This window comes from Microcebus murinus, chromosome 7 (genome assembly GCF_040939455.1).
Source record: "Microcebus murinus isolate Inina chromosome 7, M.murinus_Inina_mat1.0, whole genome shotgun sequence".
NCBI classification, from domain to species: Eukaryota; Metazoa; Chordata; class Mammalia; order Primates; family Cheirogaleidae; genus Microcebus; species Microcebus murinus.
The window spans coordinates 106,904,518-106,919,942 of NC_134110.1; the positions used below are offsets into that span (position 1 = coordinate 106,904,518).

Here is a 15,425-nt window from a genome sequence, read left to right on the forward strand (position 1 = left end):
TTACTAAAAGTGATAGATGAAAATATGTCTACACAAAGAAACAAGGTTATTTAGTTCTGTTATCACAGTATTGAAATGTATTTCTTATGAATGTACTAGTGTCAATGTTGAAAGCTCTTAAATTTCAATTCTTAACTCTTGGCTAAAGATTAAAGTGAACAGAAGCATTAATTTTATAGAACAAGAAGTGCTGCTTTTAGTTCATTTATATTTGGGTTATATGATAGTTACCTGCAGTAAAAATTTTTCCTCTTAAAGAGCTAGGTTGAGTAACATTTCAAAATATTCTTCTTTTGTCATCAACATGACAGATAACTTAAACTTTATTGATCTCCTGGCTTAGGTTGCAGCTTGTGAACTGTTACATAGCATGGTTATGTTTATGTTGGGCAAAGGCACTCAAATGCCTGAAGGGGTTCAGGGAACCCCTCCCATGTACCAGCTCTATAAGCGGACTTTTCCTGTGCTGCTTCGACTTGCCTGTGATGTAGATCAGGTAAGAGAATGAAATTTAAAAACAAAATTGGTTTAGTTCAGCGGTCAGCAAGCTTGCTGCACATTGGAATCACCTGGGGATCTTTTTTTTTTTTTTTTTTTATGAGACATAGTCTTGTGTTGCCTGGGCTAGAGTGCCGTGGGATCAGCCTAGCTCACAGTAACCTTAAATTCCCAGGCTGAAGTGATCCTCCTGCCTCAGCCTCCCGAGTAGCTGGGAATATAGGTATGTGCCACCGTCGCCAGGCTAATTTTTCTATTTTTAGTAAAGACAGGGTTTTACTTTTGTTTGGGCGGGTCTGGAACTCCTGAGCTCGAATGATCTTCCTGCCTCATCCTCCCAGAGTGCTAGGATTATAGGCATGAGGCATCAGGCCCGGCCTCAGCTGGGAATCTCTAAAAAAACATATACTACTTGGATGCTACACCAAGTGCTCTGATTTAATCGCTCAGGGACCTCACCTGGGAGTCTGGATGTCTAAATGCTCTCCCTATAATTATTAGTGTGCTTCTGAGTATGAGAATCCTGTTCTATTAACACTTACTGAGAGTCTAGGTGTATGGAGATAAATTAGCTGTTGCCCTGCTCATGGATGGACTCAGTCTTTCATGGATTGGAAAAGACATAAATAACTGTGGCTAGTAGTCACGGAGGAGATTGGAAATGTTGGCCAATGGCCCATTCATGATGGCTTTATGAGCAAATCTCCACTGCCACCACAAAGCAGAAAAAGATACAGATCTTCTCAGTTCATTGTATGGAACTAGCATGACCCTAATGTTGGGGCACACATATAAAGAACACAAAGCACAAAACTCATTTGTAAATATAGATGGAACATTCTGCAGTATATATGAATGAGTACAATCCAGCAGTGTGTTAGGATTCACCATGATTAAATAGGATTTATGGTTAAAACTAGAAATTTACCACAGCAATAGATTTATTATAAGAAGCAGTGATTCTCTCCATAGAAGCTTAAGAGGCATTTTGCAGCACCTGGTAGACTAAAAATAGTTTAATCTTATCTTTAGTATGATAAAGAACATCTACCTGAAGCTCACAGTCAAATCATCCTCTGTGTGAAGCACTAATATTACTCCCTTGTGTATCGGCCCCCAGAACTGGGAGCCGGGGCTGTTGCTGGAAGCTCATGCCCGTATCCCTGCACTTTGGGAGGCTGAGGTGGGAGGATTGCTTGAGCCTAGGAGTTCAAGACCAACCAGGGCAACATAGTGAGAACCCATCTCTACAAAAATTTTAAAAATTAGCCAAGTGTGGTGGTGTGCATATGTAATCCCAGCTACTTGGCAGGCTGAGGCAAGAGGATCACTTAAGCCCAGGAGTTTGAGGCTGCTGTGAGCTATGATGACTTTACCACACTCTAAACCAGGGAACAGTAAGATCCTGTCTCAAAATAATAATAATAATGATGATGATGATGATGGAGGAAGCTCATGAATTACAACATAGAGTTCTTATATATCCATATTTTCATATGTCATTCTCTTATTTTATATATCTGTATTGACTCCTTGGAAAACATCCTATTTATAGCAGCATAAAAAATTTAAAAATGTCTAGGAATAAACTTAAGTGTACCAGACAAACATATATTTTATGGATATAGAAGATGAATATGCTATTTACCTGAGTTAGAAGAATCACTATTGAAAAAAGGTCTGGTCTTTCCAAATCAATCCATAAGTTTGATATAATTTCTAGTAAAAAGCCCAGAATTTCAATTTTGAACTTCAAAAATAGTTAACCTGGGCCAGGTGCAGTGGCTCATGCCTGTAATCCTGGCACTTTTGGAGGCTGAGGCAGGAGGATCGCTTGAGGCTGGGAGTTCAATGCCAACCTGGTCAACATAGTAAGACTGTGTCTCTACAAAAAATAGAAAAGTAGCCAGATATGGCAGCACATGCCTGTAGTCTCAGCTACTTGGGAGGTTGAGGCAGGAAGATCACTTGAGGTCAGGGGTTTTGAGGCTACAGTGAGCTATGATGACACCACTGCACTCTAATCCAGGGAACAGAGTGAGACCCTGTCTCAATAAAAAAAGAAAAATATTTGAAGGAATAATTACTTGATCTTAACAAAGACATATTTTGAAAGAGTAGCGTACTGAAGAGAGTCTTGCCCTAGCAGATCTTAAAAAGGGTCCATATGAAGTGTAAAAAGCTGAACTAGTACACAGGTAGCTCAGTGGGAGAGCTGGTCCTATGTATGTATGTAAAAGTTGTATTTCTGGAAGAGGGGCATTTTAAGCAAGTGGGAAATGGATCATTTAATAAATGATATTTAATTTAATAAATGGTATTAGGTCAGTTGACTTACATGTTATAGAAAAACTTATTCATGACACTTGTTAAAGATATTAAGGAAGACTTTATTCCAAGGGGGCTACCACAGTGACTATTGCAGTAATGGAAAGAGATCAGGCTCCGCTTCTGGTACAGCATGGACTAACGGGGATTTTTAGCCAGGAGCAGGGTGAGAGTCAGTGGGTGGAAATTACTCAGAGGAAATAGCAGGGGTGAGGGGGACTCAGCCTAAACTGACCAGGATTCTTGTTGAATGCAGGCCTGGCGATCAGACATCACATGGGGGAAGGAGGGATGAGGAATTTGATCAGACATTAAGGGTGGGGCTTTTCACTAAATCGACCCAGCAGAGTTCCTGCTAGAACTGGACTAAACAGATGCATATGGGAGCCCAGAAGTCAAGGCCTAGTTGAGAAGAGTTCAGAGGAGCCTGACTAGGTCATGGGAGAGAGTCTTTGTCACCTATGCAAAAATGAATTCCACATGGAAAAGATTTAGAAAGAAAAACAAACTATAAATAAATTATAGAAAAGTTAACATCTGTATATCTTTAAATCTTTTTCTTTGCTAACATAATTAACATAAAAGCATTTGAAGCTAAAAGTGAACTTTCCTGTGCTTACTCCCTAGGCAGAGCTGTCCTTCCTCTGGGAAAAGTTTGGTGAATAGACTCCTAGATCTTTCTGAAAGCACACCTTGGCAAATGTGCATATACATTTGTTTCATTTACAAAAAGTAGAATCTCATAAGCACTCAAAAAACGTTTTCTTGTTTGTGCAGAGTGTGTTTTCTGCTACTTGGATGGATTTTGTCTTTCAGTCATCACACTGGTGGCAGTTGGGGTATGGTGGACAGGGGTCATTATTTACTTTGCAGTTGGGTAATGATAATCTCTGACCCAGATTATTTTATGTGCACATTCAGGATCAAACTAAAAAGATGAGTATTAGAAACCCAACAATATCTACCCTAAATTGCCTTCCTAATTAGAGGAATAGTGACCTGTAGTGTGCATATTTTGCTTTGCTGGACTCTTCATCATAGAACTAACTAGAAAAGGAAACTAATAAAGCCATGGTAGTAGTATTGCTTAAGTTTGCCCTACTGCAAATGCCATTTATTTTATTTTATTGTATTGTATTGTATTTTTTTATTTTATTTTATTTTTATTTTTATTTTTTTGAGACAGAGTGAGTCTCAGTTTGTTGCCCACATTACAGTGAGTGCCGTGGTGTCAGCCTATCTCACAGCAACCTCAAACTCCTGGGCTCAAGTGATCTGCCTCAACCTCCCGAGTAGCTGGGACTACAGGCGTGTGCCACCATGCCCGGCTAATTTTTTTTTTTATTAGTTGACCGGCTAATTTTTTTTTCTATTTTTAGTAGAGACAGGGTCTTGCTCTTTGCTAAGGCTGATCTTGAACCCATGAGCTCAAGCAATCCTCCTGCCTCAGCCTCCCAGAGTACTAGGATTACAGGCATGAGCCACCATGCCCGGCCTTGCAAATGCCATTTAAGTGGTACTTTTTCCAATGTGAAATTACTTTAGCACGAAGGAAACAAACTCAATAATGGTATTGTTTCTTCAGGTGACAAGGCAACTCTATGAGCCACTAGTCATGCAGCTGATTCACTGGTTCACTAACAATAAGAAATTTGAAAGTCAGGATACTGTTGCCTTACTGGAAACTATATTGGTGAGTAATAGTTAATTTTCTTCCTGCTGTTTCCATTGACTGGTTGTATTTGATGTGTATGTAGACCTTTTAAAAACAGTTACCTGTCGGGATACTAAAATGTAGCATCTAGCTGGATCATTTTGTCTTTTTTGTGTTATTTGTGAAATGCCATTATAATGGACATGATACCAGATTTATTTACCGAAGTGGTATTTTAAATGTCTGCAACTAAGTATTCATGTGTTTTTGTTTTGTTCTGTTTTATGAGAGAATAGTTATAAATTATGACAAATTTTGTCTACTTTAATGATGTGTGTGTGTTGATGCACAGAGTAAGAATGTTCTCAGACTTTTATCATAGTTACGATAGCTTTTTTAAAACACAAATTATTCATAGTACAATACTTAATTTAAGGGTAAAAGGAATTTTGAACTTATCTAATTTTCTCCTGCATTCAGATTCAACAACTAAAGGGCCCTAGAAACAGGAGTTCCTTTTACATGGAGCTCTCCCCAGACAGAGGGGTAGACTTGTGAGGATTTGGTCACTGACTCACTACGGGAAGAGGCAGTGAGGTCAGCTATCGTGTAGTGTCTTTTGGCTTTTTTGAACTTGTGCAGATAACTTTACATCTCCCTTAGTTTTACCTGTTGTTTCAGCCCGTTTTGTTACATATTCACCTTAGAAGCAAAAGCCTCACTTAAATGCACAACAGGTTAGTCCAAACACATACCCATTGATTCTGTACTCTTAAAAATTGGTTCTACTTTCCATCTCTGTCACTTTCTGCTAAGTTTGAGATGAGCCAAAGGGAATAGGGAAGTTTATATGAGCATCCAGAGAGAGGAAATAAAGGCACTGGGTACATGTGGTGTCTGTGAGGACTTGAGTCCTTTCAAGTTTCAGTTCTCAGGAGCATTGAGAGTTGTGGCCCTAAGGGTGTTGGGCAGAAGCTGAGCATTGGGTGTAGGGTGGTGGCAGGCCCCTTTGTCCTGGCTGTGCCTTCAGGGTAGTGTGATAATTGACAGTGCTCCTTTCACTCTGAGTTAGCCTAGACAGACGCCACCTTACAGGCAGTGGAGAGTGACTGAACATTATTCATCAGGATGTGACACAATTGCATCTGTAGTTTAATTCCCGCAGTGTCTCCCAGTGAATCCTGCCTGTACTAAATATGGTGAATTAAATTTAATTTGTGGCTTATTTGCATTCAGGTAGATTTATTCTAATGTTTCTATTTTGAAATTTGTATTTTAGTTGTTTCTTTTCCCCCCTTTGATCCTTGAAGTAGCATAAGTAAGAGCTTCAGAAAGAAGTGTGACAAGATAATATAAAGTGAAATGAGATAGTTGAGGAAGGAAAAGGTATAGAAGAAATGTGCACTTGGAGGTGCCACACTCAAGTGAAGGAGAGTGGTGGGTTTCCTGGGTAGAGTGGCCGGTTCCCCAGGGTCAGCGCATGCACTGTTCCTCTGCCTGAGAAGCAGGAGACACCGACTCTTCACGTCCCCATGGCCTGTGCTTCCCTCTGACTTGTGACGAGCCCTGCAGGGATTGGCATGTAGCAAATCACTGGGGTATTGGGCAGAATTCTCTTATATCATCAGTGTTGAGTGTACTTTTCAAATTAAGCTTTTCCTTTATAGATCTCAGAGGGATAATGCTTAGGGGAAACAAAAACATGAAATAGAATAATTTTCTGTGTAGTCATTGGTCAGATTTCCTTAGCTTTTTTCGTCAGGTATTTAGAGACTGCCTTTATGGGGACTGTTCTTCCAGAAAGTTATATTTTCAGAACCATGCCTCCATATGATTTTTCTTTGTATCACAATACAATTTCTTTGAAACTTCCAAGGGTCTTGCTCTCTTTAACCTCATATACAAAGCATCTCAGATGCTGTTAGGGGGTAAAAATCAACAACCATAGGAATTCTTACGATACAGCCATTGTGTTTCTTCAGGGATGGGAAGGACTTGTTACAATGAAAGAATTCTCTCCTTTTTCCATGGATTTTTCAGTTTATTAATTTGTTTAAAAGAACGTATTTTCAGCCGGGCGTGGTGGCTCACGCCTGTAATCCTAGCACTCTGGGAGGCTGAGGCGGGCGGATTGCTCACAGTCAGGAGTTCGAAACCACCCTGAGCAAGAGGGAGACCCCATCTCTACTATAAAAATAGAAAGAAATTAATTGGCCAACTAATATATAGAGAAAAAATTAGCTGGGCATGGTGGCGCATGCCTGTAGTCCCAGCTACTCCGGAGGCTGAGGCAGCAGGATTACTTGAGCCCAGGAGTTTGAGGTTGCTGTGAGCTAGGCTGACGCCATGGCACTCACTCTAGCCTGTGCAACAAAGCGAGACTCTGTCTCAAAAAAAAAAAAAAAGAAAGTATTTTCATTATGTCAAAAGGAAATTGTTATCTGAGTCTATGTTCTAGACAATCAGATTAGTTTCACTAGTGTTTATTTTTTCTTGACTAGTGCTATAAATTAATTTTCATAATATACTTTAGTTATGCTCAGAAGCAGACCCAAGGGTATTCAGTTGTCATTTTATGGTTATAAAAATTAGTATAATAAAGGTCTTTTTGTTTTGTTTCAGGATGGAATTGTAGACCCCATTGACAGTACTTTAAGAGATTTTTGTGGTCAGTGTATTCGAGAATTCCTCAAATGGTCCATTAAGCAGACAACACCACAGCAGCAGGAGAAGAGTCCAGTGAACACCAGATCACTGTTCAAGCGGCTGTACAGCCTTGCGCTGCACCCTAGTGCTTCCAAGAGGCTGGGAGCGTCACTTGCTTTTAATAACGTCTACAGGGAGTTCAGGTATGTGAGCCGCGTGACAGGAAAGAGTAAAGGATGCTCTTTAAACTTGTAGTAGTGATTTTGAAAAGTGACTTGGTGTTTAATTCTGTGGGTTGATGTAATGATATATCAAGCATTTAGTAAACAATTGTGTGCTGGATGCTGTGCTGGGGATTAAAAAATGAGTTAAGATTAAGTTTGCACTCAAGAAGCTTAGAAACTACTGAGAAATACTTAACAAACATCGTACCACAGCGGTTTTGTACTTGTAGCAAAAGACTTGTATACAGGGTCTCTGGGAGCACAGAGGAAGAGTGATCAGTCTGAAGAGGTCAGGTGAGGCCTCCTGGGAGAGCTTATACTTAAGGTGAGACTCGAAGGGGGAAAGGAGACCAGCCAGGGCATTTCAGGTTAAGGGGGCGGGTAGAGATAAGGAACAGGGTGGCGTTTGCGGCGAGGGAGATGTTTAACGTTTGGAAGGAAGTGTGACGAGTCTGAGGAGAAGGGCCCTGTGTGCCATGGTGAGGGGTGTGGGGCGCCTCTAGTGACGGGGGTCCCTGGAGTAGTGGGAGGGGGTGGTACGCCTAGATTTCCTCCTCAGATTGTCCTGCTGGTGGCTGTGTGGAGAGTGGATCTCAGCAGGGCAAGACTAAGACCGGGGCAGCAGTGTAGAGGCTGTTTCAGAGGCCCAAGGAAAAGAAAATTGGTCACTGATCTTAGGTAGTAGTGGTGTTCATTTATTCATTCATTGATTCTGCACTACTTATTAAAGAATGTTATATGCCAGACACTGTGCTCAATGCTGGAGATAGAAAGATACATCCTTTCCTGAGGGTAACATTTCAGAAAGAGAATAATTAATCACATAGGTAAATGGAAAATTTGTAGCTAAAATCAGTGCTACATGGTGTTATATAACTACTAAGTAATCTCATATGAGGAACCTGACTTTATTTGGTCAGAATAGTTCCTCTCAGGAAGAGGCAATTGGGATACAGAAAAGGAGATCAATTATAAAAATTAGATAGATACATAGATAGGTAAATGGGTAGATGGGTGGGAATCTATATATGTGTGTGTGTTTGTGTGAGAATTGGTTAGAGTTTGACTACTTATGTTAGCGTACATACTGACCACTGGGTTTTTTTAGTTTTTTTAAATTGCAAAACTTGTACATACAGAGGAGTGTGTAAAATGAGTAAAATTTATAGAATTGTAATAATAAAACAAGTTCCTGCATACCCATTGCCTAGGTTAAGAAATAGCATATTACCAGTATTCTAACAACCTCCCAATCCTGTGTCTCCCCTCACCCTCTTAAGCTGTTCATCTCTTGACTTTTATATTTCTCATACCCTTCTTTTCTTTATAGTTTTCTTATCTATGCATATATCCCTAAACAGTGTAACCTCCATCTGTCAGGAGTAGGTCAGAGCAAATATTCCTGTGGGGTAAATGAGCTCTGTCAGTCGAGCCAGGCTGAACATAGAAAGAGAAACCCTCTAAGCACATGGCCGTGGGGCGGCATGTGCGTTCTTTCCAGCCTGAAGAAACCACGCGGCAGTGCCCTGGAAGGGATGGCCGTCAGCACATCTCTTGGCCCACAAGCCTCGGCCTCTGTGTCTGTCCTTTTGTGTGTCCCTTTACTTCTTCCTGCATTTGGGCATCTGTTTCCTTCTCCTCCTATTGCCATCTCTCTTGGAGACTCTCATTTGTTAGACCACATTTCAAGTGGCTTTTGAGAAAGGGTGCATAGGAGTTAAATTTATTGAGATCTTGCATGTTGAATCGTATAAATAGAAGTTATAGTATTTCCTGTCTGCATGCTGATGAACTTCTGCACACCATTTTTTATAGGGCACAATTCTAGCATCTTGTTTTCTTTTGTCATTTTTCTATTTATACCCTTTGACTGCTCTCTTGGTAGCTAACATGAAAGCGATTACACTTAGCATAGCCTCCCAAGACCTCTGCAGTTCAACTCCACCTGACTTCTGCAGTCTCACCACACATTGCTCCTCCAAACAAACCTTTTCTTATAGCTGTACTGATTTGCCTGCACACTCCTGTGCTTTCCTTCTTACCTCCTTACTGGTTTTATCTGTTGGCAGCATCCTTTGTTCTCAGTGTCAGATCTGGGTTTGGGGAGATGTGGGCTGTGGAACTCTGCTCCCCTTTGGATTCAAATGTTTAAAAAAATTAGGCTAATATTCCTGCCAACCCAAACATAGTTTGCAGTCCTTGTTCTAAGGCTGCCCCATCATCCACGCCTTGCTCCCAGGAGGTGGTGCAGCTCTGCATGCTGGGGGCTGAAGCTGAAGTCTCTGCTAGAACTTCCAACTCTGAACTCCTGTGAGAATCATTGCCTGTACCTGTCATTTTGTACTTAAATCATTTATTACCCTGTGTCATTAAGGAACACATGTTACAGTGAGAGATCTAGTCTCTGCAACTTACCTGTCAGTTGGTGGTGCTTGGAACCACCCATGAGTTTACTCAGTATAAATAGATGGTCCACAGACATTGTTGAGCAAATTATTTGCAGGTACCAGGTATGCTTATGAAAGACTTAGAGTTTACTCTTTTTTTTGATTTTTTTTTTAATTTTTATTATTATTATTTTTTATTTCGGCATATTATGGGGGAACAGATTTTAAGGTTTCAATAAATGCCCCCCCCCACAAGTCTGAGTTTCCAGCATGACCATCCCCCAGATGGTGCAGATCTCACTCCTTATGTATATATATACCCGTCCCCCTCCCCCCTCCCACCTGCCCAATACCCTATTACTGTAGTACCTATGTGTCCACTTAGGTGCTACTCAGTTAATACCAGTTTGCTGGTGAGTATATCTGGTGCTTGTTTTTCCATTCTTGGGATACTTCACTTAGTGGTATGGGTTCCAGCTCTAACCAGGAAAATATAAGATGTGCTATATCACCATTGTTTCTTAGAGCTGAATAGTACTCCATGGTATACATATACCACATTTTATTAATCCATTCTTGAATTGATGGGCACCTGGGCTGTTTCCACAGCCTTGCAATTATGAATTGTGCTGCTGTAAACATTCGAGTACAGGTGTCTTTTTTGTAGAGTGTCATTGGATCATTTGGGTAGATGCCCAGCAATGGGATTGCTGGATCAAATGGTAGATTCACTTGTATCGCTTTAAGGTATCTCCATAGTGCTTTCCACAGAGGTTGAACTAGTTTGCAGTCCCACCAGCAGTGTAGGAGTGTTCCTCTCTCTCCGCATCTACGCCAGCATTTGTTATTTGGAGACTTTTTGATAAAGGCCATTCTCACTGGAGTTAAGTGATATCTCATTGTAGTTTTGATTTGCATTTCCCTGATGATTAGAGATGATGAGCATTTTTTCATGTTTGTTGGCCATTCTTCTGTCTTCTTTAGAAAAGTTTCTGTTCAAGTCCTTTGCCCACTTTTTAATAGGGTTATTTGATTTTTTCTTGCTGATTTTCGTGAGTTCTAAGTATATTCTAGTTATCAGCCCTTTATCGGATACGTAGGATGCAAAAATTTTCTCCCATTCTGTAGGTTGTCTGTTTACTTTCATGACTATTTCTTTGGCTGTACAGAAGCTTTTTAGTTTGATCATGTCCCATTTATTTATTTTTGTTGCTGCTTTGATTGCCTTTGGGGACTTCTTCATAAACTCTTTGCCTAGGCCGATGTCTAGGAGAGTGCTTCCAACATTTTCCTCTAGAATTCTACTAGTTTCATACCTTATGTTTAAGTCTGTTATCCAGCGTGAGTTGATTTTTGTGAGAGGTGAAAGGTGTGGGTCCTGCTTTAGCCTTCTGTAGAGTTTACTCTTGATGTTGATTTGTTTTTAGATACACTCAGAGCTTTCAAAATTGCTTTATTTTAAAAGAGCATGGACATGATATCAGATCTTCTTTTCTCCTATACTGAATATTAGTAACCATGTGAAAGTGTGGTCAGAGGCTGGGCATGGTGGCTCATGCCTGTAATTCTAGCACTCTGGGAGGCCAAGGCGGGCAGATCATTTGAGCTCAGGAGTTCAAGACCAGCCTGAGAAAGAGCGAGACCCCCGTCTCTACCAAAAATAGAAAGAAGTTAGCTGGACAACTGGAAAAAAAAAATATATATATATATGTATATATATAAAATTAGCCGGGCATGGTGGCGCATGCCTGTAGTCCCAGATACTCAGGAGGCTGAGGCAGGAGGATTGCTTGAGCCCAGAAGTTTGAGGTTGCTGTGAGCAAGGCTGATGCCACAGTACTCTAGCCCTGGCAACAGAGCCAGACTCTGTCTCAGAAAAAAAAAAGAAAGAAAGTGTGGTCAGAACATCAGAACAGTGGTCCTCAGCGCATGGGTGCCTGAGCAGTCTTGCAACTGTCAGGAAGGGGAAGCAGCTGGTGCTGCCTCTCCGTTCATTGCGCCTCTGTCTTTAGTCTGCTCTTGAGGAAGTATCCTTCTTTGAGAAGTATTTACATTATTTCATGTTTTAAAACATTTGAGCCTTTTGAAAAAAACTAATTTATGTTTGCATTCTTTAATTTTCTTCTTTATCCCTTCCGCTTTATGGTTTTCTTAGGTGAGTCTGCATACTCTTTATTTTACAGGGAAGAAGAGTCTCTGGTGGAACAGTTTGTGTTTGAAGCCTTGGTGATCTATATGGAAAGTCTGGCCTTGGCACATACGGACGAGAAGTCGTTAGGTACGTCTCCTCCTAGCATCCCATCTGCCTTCCAGGTCCGCGGAGTGCTCCCACTCAGGAGTCGAGGCTCAGGTGATGCTCTCACAAGGTGTTGGGTTTTTCTTCCCTGTGTCCCATAAATAAATTTGACAAATGTGAAGGGAACATATGCCCTCCAGTGCCTCAAGTCTGCTTTGTGAAAGGTTCTTTCATGCCCGCATCCTCTGCGACTCACCATATACCCCTGGTTGCCGTAGAGCTCCACCCCTGGTTGGTCAGGGATCCTATCCAGGGCAGGGGGGCAGCATAGCCAGCCAGGTACTCTGGTGATACACAGCATGAGAATGTGCAGGTTCGCCGTGCTGAAGAAGCTGGATGTAACAACCACTGAGTGTCATCAGTGTCTTTGAACTCACTAGTTACAACTTGGGACAGTGGAAGTAGGTCTCATTACAAGATTGTGACAAAGCTCTTTGGGCCATGATTAGGGAATAGTATAAAGATTGAGTCAGAAGTGGGCTAAAGTATCAAAGAGACTGATACATGATAGTCTTTATGATTAAATTCTGTCCAGAAGCTATTAGGAACGTCATAGAGTTTTTGAGCTAGACGACTTCTTAGAGATCTCCCTATCTGGCACAGAGACCTAGTAGTGGGTGTTAGTGACAGAGAGGGTCACACACCTGTGGGTGGCAGGACTTCTCTTTCACTGATTCAGATCTTAGTTTCTGTTTATTTTTTTAAAAGACAGGCTGAGCTCTATTATTCTTCTTGGTAGTCAACTATGGGCAAAAATGCTTAAAATTAAGTCCTTGCCATCAAATAGCTTAACTTTGCTTTATTTATTTCCCACATAGGTGAATTTTCTGAACAAAATCACTGCTGTATTTAAAAAGCATGCAAAGAAAACTTTTTCTTGGTGATAGAGAACAAAATAAGTTGTATAAAGCTCTTCTCATAAATAATTCTAGACAATCTGTGGGTGGCTTTATCATCTTACTTAAGTTCTCCTTCTGTAGTGGCTGTATTTTTTTTTTTTTTTTTTGAGACAGAGTCTCGCTTTGTTGTCCAGGCTAGAGTGAGTGCCGTGGCGTCAGCCTAGCTCACAGCAACCTCACACTCCTGGGCTCGAGCGATCCTTCTGCCTCAGCCTCCCGAGTAGCTGGGACTACAGGCATGCGCCACCATGCCCGGCTAATTTTTTATATACATATCAGTTGGCCAATTAATTTCTTTCTATTTATAGTAGAGACGGGGTCTCGCTCTTGCTCAGGCTGGTTTTGAACTCCTGACCTTGAGCAATCCGCCCGCCTCGGCCTCCCAGAGAGCTAGGATTACAGGCGTGAGCCACTGCGCCCGGCCTGTAGTGGCTGTATTATTGAACTATACTATAGTTTATCCTACTTAAGATGAAAGAAGGTCAAGGAACTTTTACTCCTTAAATAACAGCCTTACTTTGAGGTGCACAGGCTCTGGCCTGGTATGTAGGCTTGGTGACACCTGCAAGGTGTCTTCCATCTCAAATCTACCATGTGAGGCTGTGCTTTGGGCTGCTGCCAGTGTAGTTTCTGGTTAGGTGTGGCATTGCTTGTATGTGTGTGCATGTACCATACTATCTTGTGGTGTTAAGTATGAGTTTTGTGTTTGCTTTGGGACATGCAATGTAAATCATTTATTTAAGTTTTATATTCTGAGGGATGAAATGATATTAAATCTATAGTAATATTACCTTCTAAATTAAATAATTAGGCCAACAGATTTAGAATACCAATTTATATTATTGATTATATTAATTACATTATTATTAAACCAGGCATATAATTTGTTTGGAAATACATCTTTGTGCTTGAGAACAGGTACGGTTCAACAGTGTTGTGATGCCATTGATCACCTAAGCCGAATCATTGAAAAGAAGCATGTTTCTTTAAACAAAGCAAAAAAACGACGTTTGCCACGGTAGGTGATCTTGCTTCCTTTTCTATTTTTTTCCCCATTGTAAAACTAATGCTCTGCTAATAAAGGACCACCTGAGATGGATGTGTGAAAGTATAAAGAGTTCATTTCTAAACAAGGAATGTGTGGAAGTATGAAGAGTCAGTTTTCCAAAGAAGTTAAACAGCTCTGTGTTTGAAAATACTTGGTTAAAGGTATAAGATATAAGGTATTTGATCTTGGTTGGGATAATAGATAGAAATTGAAAATTAGCTTTATAACTGAGATGTTTTATTTTATCTGCATTAATTTTGAATACACATGTAGATTATTGGACCAGAATATGCATGAACTGTTAGGTTGTAGATTTTGAAGTATAAGTACTGAATGTGGAAATAGTAGGATTTTGAAAGATATGAAATTACAGAATTATGAAACGAAGCTACTCAGTGCTACAGTGTTGGCTAGTGGTTTTTACTCTTTGCCCTCATTTTCATCTCCACAGTGTCTCATTCTCAGGGTGGGGGTGTCATGCATTAGCCCCTCCGGATCTCTCTACAGGCTGTCTGGGGAGCTCTGGTGTCTGTGCTGGCAGCCACCAGTCTGGAGAAGCATGGTCTTATGTAGACTGGATATTACTATTTTCTCTGCTGTTTTAAAATTGATTCTTCCAGATTCTACTATTAACTAATGATGTCTCTTTAGATCATTGGTTCTCAACTTTTGCATGTGTTAGAATTACTTGGAGGTCTAGTTAAAACACAGATTGCCAGGTGAGCCCCTCCCTCAGAATTTCTGTGTCAGGTAGGTCTGGGGCAGGGCCAGAGAATTTGCATTTTCAAGTGCACTGGTGAGGCTGGGCCAGGGACCACACTTTGAGAAGTGCTACTTTGTATCTTGAACCTCCTTTCGTTTTAAGATATGTTGAAAGGAAGCATAGAAATACTTAATTTTAAAGAATTAAAAAAATCTTAAAATTTAAATTAAAAATTAATTAAAATTAATTTAATTAATCAACTATTTACTTATTTATTATTTTATTATCATTTATTATTTTTAATCAACTAATTATATAGTCAATAATATATAAAATATATAATATATTATATGTTATACACTATATATTATAAATGTAATATACATATATAATATAATTAACAATATATAATAATACATTATATAATATTATATAACATGAACATTAACATTATATAATAATATAATTAACAATAAATTAATTAATAATAATTTAACAGTTAATTGTTTTGATTAAATTTATCATTTTATCGGTTATTATTTGAACATAAATTATCAATTACTAATTATTTAAATTAAATAAAACATTAAATAATCAATTAGCAATTAATTAATTGAATTAATTTAATTCAAAATTAATATTTTAAAGTTTTAAATTTTTAAAAAATGCTTTCAAATTTTTTCCTTGATTAAAAATATTAAAAATGAAGGTTAACAGCACTTGGGACCCATTTAACTTGATA

General features: G+C 39.7%; 1 protein-coding gene across 4 annotated transcripts in view; it reads left to right on the forward strand.

Moving 5' to 3' along the window:
• PRKDC (protein kinase, DNA-activated, catalytic subunit) overlaps positions 1-15,425 on the forward strand; it is a 159,173-nt gene that overhangs the window by 36,983 nt on the left and 106,765 nt on the right. For all 4 annotated transcript variants that reach the window (XM_012790025.2, XM_012790027.2, XM_076005322.1 and 1 more), the window contains 5 exons: positions 344-496; positions 4,412-4,519; positions 7,103-7,329; positions 11,921-12,015; positions 13,851-13,950. In XM_012790025.2, the coding sequence (XP_012645479.2) occupies positions 344-496; positions 4,412-4,519; positions 7,103-7,329; positions 11,921-12,015; positions 13,851-13,950 (683 nt within the window). The remainder of the gene's footprint in view (positions 1-343; positions 497-4,411; positions 4,520-7,102; positions 7,330-11,920; positions 12,016-13,850; positions 13,951-15,425) is intronic.